Raw genomic sequence first — 10,806 nt, 5'->3', positions numbered from 1 at the left:
GAGAGATAAACTCTGGGGAAAAACACAGCTGGTTAATTGAAATGACCAGAAGGAAACCTCTTTGCTGACCGTTGAAACTGCTTGCTTAACAAGGGTTCTTTCAGTGACATGTATTGTATTATTAACGTATAAATAATGGGAGGGGAGGGAGTGATTGAGGATGCTCTCGCTCCTCTGGAGATATTTTTGTTCCACACCAGCAGACAGGCTGCAATCTGCTGTAATTGCTACCAGTAGCAGTACTGATACATATGGTTGTTCCTATTTGATGACTTGTCCTAATTGCTTAAAACTTCACAGTGGTGACTTATGCAGCCAGATACACTGATGAGGATTTTTTGTTTCTCTAAAATTATTTCACTGAATCAAGCTCCTGCAGCACCTCGGTGAGGTGACATCAGGCAGACAGAGGAGCTGGGGTGACTAAGGCATTGGGGTGCCTGTGCCTTTAAGACCCCAGCCCTAGGAGCCCGTGCTGAGAGGTGTGTGGTGGGAGGGAAAATGAAAAGCCCCTGTTACCCCATTTTTGCCAACACGAGTGTCTCAGCCCACAAGGTAACTGTTACCCCCTCTGCCCAAGCCTCTGTCACCATCTGGCAGCTCCTTCCCCCTGGGCTTAATCCCATGCTTCATTTCTCCCATCACTGATTTGCACCCAGTCCCCTTCTAACCTGCCTCTTGACCTCCGCAGGCCATTTCCGCCGCCCTCTCGATCCTGTGCCACCCCCTCCTCTGATTGCCCCTCTGAACCCCGTAATAGGAGTCTCAGAAGCTGATTCCAAGTAAGGGCAGGGTGAAGGGCAGTGCTTCAGCAATGTTATTGAGCATGCTCAGTGCACCCTGAGTAGCCAATTCCTACAGGTAGCAGTTTCCACACTACACCTGAGCAGCCGGCTTCGATCACTGTCCAGGTCCGCCCAGGGCGCGTTCCCTGCCAGGAGCAGATCCCCAGGGCTGCGCAATGAGCTGGTCCTGGAGCCTTTGGGGTGAGTCTCTGTCCTGCCTGCCACGTGGCTGCTGGCCCTGGGGTCTCTCTGGCCCCTGGAGCCTGCAGCTCTGGGCCGGGGCAGCAGAGCCTGGGGCTGGGTCCAGCTGGAGAAAGTCCCCACCTCGGATTGGCGCAGAAAGAGCTTCAGTGAAAGTCTGTCCCTGGCCCGGCCCCGCTGGGGCCACAGCAGCAGCCCGGAGCTCAGCCCCGGCTCCCAGCGCACTCTGGAGGCAGCAGCACCAGCAACGTCTGGTACCTTACAAAGCTGCCCCACGGCTCTTTTCCTGCCTTCCTTCCTACCAGCCCCCCACACCACTGCTCCGGCCCCTTCTGGCTCCTTCAAGCCCAACCAGGCCACAGCTGCCGCACTCACCGAGCCAGGGACTTTCCGAGATGGGAACTAGCCCCATCTCTGCTGCTCCTCCTGCCTCTGTGTGTCCCAGAGCCGCTAGGAGCAGAGAAGTGACCAAGTCTCTGTGCCAGAGGGTGGGTGGAGGGGGAAAAAGGAAGAGGAGAGAGAGCCCGAAGGGGGATAAGGAGAAAGAAGGGGGGGAACAGTGCCCAGCTCTTTTCTCCTGCATCTCCCCTGAGTAGATTGCTCCTGAGCTCTGGGTAAATAGCCCCCAGTGCCCAGGGTCTCCCAGCCTCCCCAGGGAATGCACATAGGGGTCTCCTGCCTGCCAGGCGTGATTACAAGGTGCTGTAGGTGGGAGCCTTATGCCAGGATTGGAGAAAGACAGCAAAGCTTGGGAACACGCGTCTGTATTTACAGTCCAGTGTGACAGTCCCTGCTCCAGGAGGGGTTTGTTCTCTACTCCTGCTGGGTGGGCACAATGGGGCAGTGACAGGTTGTGTCAGTGTTTGTTGCTGCACGTTCCTTAACTTAGAAGAGTATGAAATGAAGAAAATGGAGATTGAATTAAAGGGAACTATACAAAGAAAAGCTCCAGCCCCAGTTGCTTATTAAAATAAATGACCCAATGTCCCAGTTCCATGTTTTATTAACATGAACAAAGAAAGCCAAGCGTGCACATCACTAAGGCTAAATGACTATAGACACCACTCAGCTGAGCGTTAAACAACACAGTGATAAAGTTCAGGTCAAATCAGGAAATCAATGAGTTAAGAAGGATATTGCATTGGAATCAAGTCATCAATTTAGTCAAACCATCAGGTTAATACAGCAGAAAACCAACCCTTATAAACCCTAAAGCAACCCACGGAGGCAGGTGCATAGTTAGTGATGCCGAAACCCCAATCAGAGATTTTTACCCAGGCCGTGCAACCCAGATTTAGCCAGCTGAATATCTCAACACTGAAACCAAATTATTGCTTACATTTAGCCTACAATCTCAAAGCCAATTACAGTTTTCTCCTTAGATGTCACTATTGTGTAGCTAATACTTCTCCTCACCCTCTCGCTCCAAAACACATACAGACCTTAGAGAGACATTAGTAAAAGAAGTTCAAACAGCTCTCTCTGAACAATACATATCTGACAGCTCAGTTCCTTGCAATGCTTCCATAGGTGAGGAGCATGCGTTCAGTCATTTCATAGGGCAGAGTTTTAAGACTATTAAGATCTGGGGAACTAGTCTTCCTAGCATTTTCCCTGTGCAGATTTCAGTGGTGTTCACACCCCCCCCCCCGCACTGTTACACCCCAATCTAATAGAAAGGCTGGGAGGCCTCCAAGTTCATAAAAAGAAAAAGACAAAATAGAAAAAGGAACATCTGGGATGACGAGCAGTGGCTGCAGAGCTTTCGGATGAGGAAACCCACGTTCATGGGACTGTGTGACAATGGCACTGAGGAAACTGGCTACTCCAGAGTGCTACCAATCAGTTGCTAACCAGTTTGGAGTGGGAAAGTTGACCACTGGACGCCTGTTGACAAGTGTGCAGGGCCATTAACTGCATCCTGTTCTGAAAGACTGAGCCTCTGGGCAAAGTGCATGACAGACAGTGTTGATGGCTTTGCATAAATGGGCTTCCCTAACTGTAGCGGGGGATAGATGGCACGCATATTCCAATCCTGCCACCAGACAACCTAGCCGCTGAAAACATGAATCACAAGGGGTATTTCTCAATGGTTCTCCAGGCGCTTGTGAGCGTTTCACAGACATTAAGTCAGGTTGGTCCAGAAAGGTGCATGACATGGAGCACTGGCCTGTTCAGGAAGCTGGAAGCAGGGACTTTCTTCCCAGATCGGAAGACCCCTATAGGGAAGTTGAAATGCCCACTGTGATGCTGGGAAACCCCACCTACCCCTTCATGCCGTGGCTTATGAAGCCATACACGCTGTAATCGACCAGGGTGTCTACACTGGCACCGCGGCGCTGTAGCCCTGGCGCAGCAAGCTGTACGCCTCTTGTCAGGGTGGTTTTCTTACAGTGCTGCAACTATGCAGTTTCTGCGCAGTAAGTGGCTTGGCAGTGTGCACACCTCAGAAGTTACATTGCAGAAAGCCGCTTTACCGTGCAGAAACTAGCCAGTGTAGACGAGGCCATACATGGCTTACAGAAGAACGCAAGATTGGTCATACTGGGTCAGACCCAGGGCTGGCTCCAGGCCCCAGGCACGTGCTTGGGGCGGCATACCGCGGGGGGCGCTCTGCCGGTTGCCGGGAGGGCGGCAGGTGGCTCCAGTGGACCTCCCACAGGCATCGCTGCGGAGGGTCTGCTGGTCCTGCGGCTCCGGTGGAGCATCCACAGGCACGCCTGCGGGAGGTCCACCGGAGCCGCAGGACTGGCGAGCGGCAGAGTGCCCCCCACGGCGTGCCGCCGTGCTTGGGCGGCGAAATGGCTAGAGCCGGCCCTGGTCAGACCAATAGTCCATCTAGCCCAGTGTGCTGCCTGAGAGTGACCAGTGCCAGACGCATCAGAGGGAATGAACAGGCTTGTTGACCTGCAAGATGAACGTCTTTAACTTTATTGTTGTCAATTCCTCCTTATGTTATCTTACTGCCCCTCCCCCAAGGTCTCTGGGCAAAGCAGGTGTGAACCATTCTTTTGACACAGTCGTGTCCCAATCCAGCTGAATTGAGGCAGACTTTGGGCCAATGTCAGTTTGGAAAAGGCCCGTTTAACCCAGCAGGTTTCTCAAAGCATCTGTTGCTGTGAACCGCATGTAGTGTGGATGTGTGAACCCCAAAGATATCAAACATGAAAGAAACACGATGCCAGTTTTGGGGAGGATTCCAGAGCCAGGCCTGAGGGTTAAACAGCTGTGCTCAACAGGAAATGGGGCCTCAGCACCTATAAAAATAACTGGTTGCAAAAACAAAACAAAAATGACATTAAAAAAACAACCTCAAAAAAGAACCAACCCAGAAAAGCTCCCATCACACATCCATCACCATTGTAGATTTTGACATCTCCTGCCTGATGTGACATCTTTGCTTTGCAAACAAGAGACCTGGAGAACTCTGTGCCTGTTACCCTCTAACTGGGTAAAAAGTTCCACATCTTGTCCTCTTAACAGAAGATTTATTTTAAAGTTTATCAAGATAAATTCCATTTGAAATAGAAATAATTACAGTCTATCCTGGGTCTCTATTCTCACATGCTATTTCTCTCACATACTTCCCCACTCTAATTCCTTTGGAGTGAGGGTTTAATTTCAGGATTAGCCTCCATTTCCTGTATAGTAGGAGGCAGCATGGAGAGAACTAGAAGAAAACTTGAATTATATTGTAACATTGAAAATTATCACAGAATCAGCCTCTTACATTACACTAAACTTCATGTTTAATTTCATTGTCGCTGGTAACAACTTATTCAACGATTATAAAATATAAACCTATAGGGCAGTTTTCTCTTAATTCCCATGTCCACCCAGTCAGCTTTGTGTGAAGTCACATTCTACCATAACCTAGGAGCCTTCCATTTCTGTGAGTTCATTTCTCCCTGGGGCTTCTCCCAGAAGTGTGGGTGGAAGGGGTCTCACACGACTTGGGAAGGCTGCATCATGAGAAAAACCACCTGTGCTCTATTTTCACACTTTCTAATCCTTCGAAGTAGCAGCAGGAGAAGTGATACATTAGACTAGAACAAAATGAAGAAACAAAACCAGAGACTCTGGCCTCAGCATTCATGTATCCTGCAGTCTGAACTTGGAATCTGATACATTCCCTCATTGGCTACCATCATTTGCCCAGCATGGAAGTGCTTCTTGTCCAACAAGGCAGCCAGATTGGGACCCATAGGCATGGAATGGCTCTGAAGGAATCAGCTGTTGCCTGGCAGTTTGCCTGGAGGAGTTCCCACAGAGTGTTTTTGCCTTTCAGCTTCTGTGAGAAGTAAATACAACATCTGAGGATGCTTTTAGAAGGAAGACATGGATACTGAGTGATCAGCTGTTGTGATCTGCACAGGATGTGCCATGTTTGTCTTTCTCCAAGAGTACAGAAGCAACTTTGTCTGTACAAAGTGCAAACCGGTCTCCATTTTAGAAGGTTGTAGGGCTAGAGACACAAGTATCAACCTTGCGTTGCATCAGAGAAAATGAAGACTTTCTGCACAGAAGTCAGCGTTTGGTTCTGGAGGCAAAACATGCTGAAGAATCAGAGAGGGCAGCACAGAACGGTGAAGAAACTGGCACCATGTGACCCCCAGAAGAAGAATGAAGATAACCCAAGTACTCCGGATGCAGATAGAGGTAAGAAACCGTTCTCAGGCTCTCTGCACAGGTTCTACTGTGGAGAATGATCTGGTAGAGCTCTCTGAAGGAAGGGATCAAAAGCAGACCCCATTGACCAGAATGCATGAGATGCATTGTCCTAGGGATGGGGGTTCCACGACCACTACTCCCAAGAGGAAAAGCTGGGGGGTGGTGGTCAGGAACTACCTCCTAAGGGGGACTGAGTTATCCATCTGCTGACCAGACCGAGAGACTCAAGCAGTGTGCTGCTTGCCTGGAGCTACAATTCAGGATGTGACGGAGCGTCTGCTGAGACTGTTCAACAAGGACAACTGCAGAGTTCTGCACTTAGGATGGAAGAATCCCATGAACCGCTACAGGCTGGGGACGGACAGGCTAAGCAGCAGTTCTGCAGAAAAGGACCTAGGGGTTACAATGCATCAGAAGCTGGATGCGAGTCAGCAGTGTGCCCTTGTTGCCAAGAAGGCTAATGGCATATTGGGCTGTATAAGCAGGAGCACTGCCAGCAGATCAAGGGACATGATCATTCCCCTCTATTCAGCACTGGTGAAGCCACATCTGGAGTACTGCATCCAGTTTTGGGGGTTCCACGCTACAAAAAGGATGTGGACAAACTGGAGAGAGTCCAGCGGAGGGCAACAAAAATGATCAGGGGGCTGGAGGACATGACTTACGAGGAGAGGCTGAAGGAACTGGTCTTATTTAGTCTGCAGAAGAAGAGTGAGGAGGGATTTGATAGTAGCCTTCAACTATCTGAAAGGGGGTTCCAAAGAGGATGGATCTAGACTGTTCTCAGTGGTAGCAGATGACAGAACAAGGAGTAATGGTCTCAAGTTGCAGTGGGGGAGGTCTAGGTTGGATATTAGAAAACACTATCTCACTAGGAGGGTGGTGAAGCGCTGGGATGGGTTCCCTAGGGAGGTGGTCGAATCTCCTTCCTTAGAGGTTTTTAAGGTCAGACTTGACAAAGCCCTGGCTGGGATGATTTAGTTGGTGTTGGTCCTGCTTTAAAGCAGGGGGTTGGACTAGATGACCTCTTGAGGTCTCTTCCAACCCTAATCTTCTATGATTCTCTCTATGCTTCATGAAACTTTGGATCAAAATGGTAAAAGATAGTTGTTCCCAATTTAATCATGGCATCCTTTAAGAGTGTGATCAATGCCATTTAACTAAGGAGCAGCATTCTAAAAAGAGTTTACCTGGGGCACAGGTTTGTTTAGACTAGGAAAAGTGATGGAGTTTAGGTCAGATCAAGGGGAAAGCTAATGCCAACCACTGCACCTGGGCTGCATCTGCTCTACAGCTATAATTGTCTTTTTACACCAAGATCACTAACTTGAGCAGCCAACGCCATGTGCAGTCCTAGTGGATGTCAGGCACAGGTAGTTTGTGCCTCAGTGTACTTGTTGGGATCAAACCTCTCTCCCTGACCTGGAGCTGATGAACATTCCTGCCTGGAGGGGGACACACTCCTACAACTCAAAAGGAAAAGAGCTAATAGAAAAGATCACAGGACTGACCCCAAAGAAGGGTGAGCTGCAACTCATCTGGGGGAGCTGAGAGACCACGTGAAGATGGTGCAAATATCACTACATGGGAAATAGCAAAGGTGATTTAAAAAAAAAAAAAAAATCAAATCTTTGGCCAGCCCTAGTCAAGGGACTTATTACAGGTCTTTCTCATGTGGATTTTCTGATGTTTAATAAGGGTTGAGCTTTGATTGAAGCTTTTCCCGCACTCAGAGCATCCATAAGGTTTCTCACCCGTGTGGATTCTCTGATGTGTGGTGAGGGCTGAGCTATCACTGAAGCGTTTCCCGCACTCAGAGCACGTGTAGGGTTTCTCTCCGGTGTGGATCCTCCGATGTATGATAAGGTGTGAGTGCTGACTAAAGCTTTTCCCGCACTCAGAGCACGTGTAGGGCGTCTCTCCTGTGTGGATTCGCTGATGTCTAATAAGGGTTGAGCTCAGATTGAAGCGTTTCCCGCACTCGGGGCATCCATACGGTTTCTCTCCCGTGTGGATTCTCTGATGTGTGATCAGGGCTGAGCTGTCATTGAAGCTTTTCCCGCACTCTGAGCACGTGTAGGGCATTTCTCCCGTGTGGATTCGCTGATGTCTGATAAGGTTTGAGCTTTGATTGAAGCTTTTCCCGCACTCGGAGCATGTGTAGGGCGTCTCCCCAGTGTGAATTCTCTGATGTGTGATCAGGGCAGAGCTCTGATGGAAGCTTTTCCCACACTCAGAGCACGCGTAGAGCGTCTCTCCCGTGTGGATTCTGCGATGTCGGATGAGGTGTGAGCTCCGATTGAAGCGTTTCCCGCACTCGGAGCATCCATAAGGTTTCTCACCAGTGTGAATTCTCCTGTGTCTGATAACATGGGAGCTCCAATTGAAACATTTCCCGCACTCGGAGCATCCATAAGGTTTCTCACCCGTGTGGACTCTCCAGTGCGTGATAAGGGAAGAGCTCCGATTGAAGCTTTTCCCGCACTCAGAGCACATGAAAGGTCTCTCTCCACTGTGGATTTTCTGATGTGTGAGAAGATCAGAGGTCCCACTGAAGCTGTTCCCACACTCATGGCATGTGTAGCGTGTCTCTTCCAAGGTGATTCTCTCATATCCAGTAAGGTCTGAACAGCTACTGAAGTTTTCCTCTGGCATCTGCTGACTCTCACAGGCTTTGGGTTTTTCTGGGAGTGCACAACTCCCAGAAACATTCCCTTTGGATCTTCCTGATAACGTTCCATGTGGTTCTACTTGTTCAGCATCTTCCTGCTGGGGTTTCTCCTCCTCATTCTCACTCAGCATCCCATCACCTGATGGGAAACAGAGAGAATCCAGACACAGATCACTCCCTGCACCAGAGAGAATGGAAATCTCAGAGAGAGGAATGGAAAAAGGGATGAACAAGCCAAAATATGTGCGGGAGAGATCAAATCTATCAGGAGCTGATTTTCCCCAAACCCTTCCCCAGAGGAGAGAGGAAAGGGTCAGTTCTGGGTCCACATCTCACCAGAACTTTCAGGGGAAAGTGAGACAGGGGAGGGACTTGCTGCCAGTTGTCAGTCAGGATAGGTGGGAAGCCATGAGTGATATCTGCCATAATGATTCCATTCTGTTGGGAACAATCCTGAACTTGGAGAGCTCACAGGTCTTTGTAGGGCATCCCAAATGTTTGTTGTATTCACGGACAGTTTTTGCACTGGTTTAACCAATACCTCACCTGTGCAGGCAACTCTCAGGAGAACTTCTTTCTCAAAGCCCTGGAGGTCCGGGACCCACGGCTCTTCCCCTCGTTCCAGCTGCGAAATCACATCAGGTTTGGAAATTGGAAACCCTACTCCAGGCAAAGAAAACAAGGGAGGTCAGTGGAATTTGTGGGATACTTGTCACAAAGAATATTCCATGGTTTTAACCCCAGCTCATTTTTAAGCAGTAACATCCCAAGACCAGCTTCCTTGGCTCAAAGTGGCAGGAGAGTTATTATCATTATAAATCATATTCATTACCTTAGTGCCTCAGGGCCAACTAACAGTGGGTCCCCATTGTGCTAGGACAAGTACAAACAGAGAATAGTAGATGGCCCAGGCCATGAAGAATTTAGTCTAAACAGACAAGACAGACACAGAATGGGGGAAGGGGTAGAACCCACTGTTAGAATAGAGATACTCAGGCCTGCCTGTGAAGCCTAGACTTTAAGAACTTAGGTGTATTTTATCACTTAGCTAGTTACAGGGGTATAAAACAAAATATCAAAATCACAGTCTGCTTGTGTATGGCCCTTCTCGCACTAGGATAGTCTGAGGCCTTGTTTCTAGGCTAAGGCCTTTGGCTAAGGAACAGGGGCAGCCATAAGCTGGGAAGTGAAGGGTCACATCCTCATACCCCAAACAGTCACACTGAAATAAGGTGCTATTGGGCTGTTAGGAAGGATACATCTACAGTACGAAATTAATTTGAACTTATTTTATTTGAATTTTCGGAAGCGATTTTATACACTTGGTGTTGTGTGTCCCCACTAAAGTGTGTGAATTCGGCGGAGTACATCCACAGTACTGAGGCTAGCATCGAATGGCGGAGCGTTGCACTGGGGTGGCTATCCCACAGTCCCCGCAGTCTCTGCCGCCCATTGGAATTGTTGGTTAAGCTCCCAGTGCATGATGGGGCAAAAACATTCTCGCAGGTCTTTCTGGGTGTGTGCCGTCACTCGCTCCTCCATCCGTGAAAGCTACGACAGATGCCATACTACCAGCAGACGGTGCAGCACGGAGCACTGCCTGTCTCCTGGTACTATAAATCCACCTCACACGTCCTCTTGTCTTTCTATCTACTCTTTCATCTAACCATTACCTGCCTTTTTTTGGCTACCACGAACAGAGCTGCACAGCGTCCGCCACATTTTCCATGTTGTCAGTTCTGGCTCCCTTGGAGGCTGCAGAAGGCAACAAGTCCCCACCATTTTTTGGCCATCGTGAACAGAGCTGCACAGCTTCCGCCGCAAACTCTGCTCTCTCGCTCTTGCGGCTCTAATGAGCTTCCTGATTCCGCGAAAGCTACAGAAGACAACCATTTACCACCTTTTATTGGCCATCTTGAACCAAACAGCTCGTTTTGCGCCCTTTTTCCAGGATTACCCATGCAGGAGCTATAGCGCAGCAAGCACAGAGCCCGCTTAGATCTCGGCTGCAGTTTTGACCATAGTAAATACCTCGCATATTATCCAGCACTACGTGCAGTACCTGCAAAACTGGGCGAGGAAGCAACGACAACACAATTACTATACTGATGAGGACATGGACACAGACATTCCTAGAAGCACAGCATGTGGCGATTGGGAGGTCATGGTGGCATTGGGCCTGGTTCATGCCGTGAAATGCCGATTCTGCCGAAACAAGCACAGACTGGTAGGATCGCATAGTGTTGTAGGTCTGGGATGATTCCCAGTGGCTGCGAAACTTTTGTATGCGTAGGGCCACTTTCGAGGAACATTGTGACTTGCTGTCCCCTGCCCTGAAGCACAAAGACACCAAAATGAGAGCAGCCCTCACCATTGAGAAGTGAGTGGCCATAGCACTGTGGAAGCTTGCAACGCCTGACAGCTACCAGTCAGTCGGGAATCAGTTTGGAGTGGGCAAATCTGCTGTAGGGGCTGCTG

General features: G+C 49.3%; 4 protein-coding genes across 11 annotated transcripts in view; 2 read left to right on the top strand and 2 right to left on the bottom strand.

The window, feature by feature from the left end:
• LOC116824745 (uncharacterized) overlaps positions 1-10,806 on the bottom strand; it is an 864,335-nt gene that overhangs the window by 335,275 nt on the left and 518,254 nt on the right. For 2 of the 8 annotated variants that reach the window (XM_075070360.1, XM_075070358.1), the window contains 2 exons: positions 8,875-8,991; positions 4,455-8,506 (listed from right to left, as the gene is read on the bottom strand). The exons of 1 other annotated variant lie outside the window; for it this stretch is intronic. In XM_075070360.1, coding sequence (XP_074926461.1) covers positions 7,299-8,459 — 1,161 coding nt within the window. In that variant the 5' untranslated portion in view covers positions 8,460-8,506; positions 8,875-8,991 and the 3' untranslated portion in view covers positions 4,455-7,298. Of the gene's footprint in view, positions 1-4,454; positions 8,507-8,874; positions 8,992-9,160; positions 9,251-10,806 lie in introns of those variants that run through there. 5 more of the 8 variants (XM_075070361.1, XM_075070359.1, XM_075070364.1 and 2 more) reach the window with 3 other exon arrangements.
• Positions 1-10,806, top strand: part of LOC116829256 (uncharacterized) — a 385,131-nt gene that overhangs the window by 156,345 nt on the left and 217,980 nt on the right. The window lies entirely within an intron of this gene.
• Positions 1-10,806, bottom strand: part of LOC116824014 (uncharacterized) — a 585,485-nt gene that overhangs the window by 447,666 nt on the left and 127,013 nt on the right.
• LOC142047429 (uncharacterized) overlaps positions 1-10,806 on the top strand; it is a 252,647-nt gene that overhangs the window by 123,217 nt on the left and 118,624 nt on the right. The window lies entirely within an intron of this gene.

This window comes from Chelonoidis abingdonii, chromosome 11 (genome assembly GCF_003597395.2).
Source record: "Chelonoidis abingdonii isolate Lonesome George chromosome 11, CheloAbing_2.0, whole genome shotgun sequence".
NCBI lineage: Eukaryota > Metazoa > Chordata > Testudines > Testudinidae > Chelonoidis > Chelonoidis abingdonii.
The sequence above is the reverse complement of the archived record's forward strand: the minus strand, read 5'-3'. Positions and strand labels throughout refer to the sequence as shown.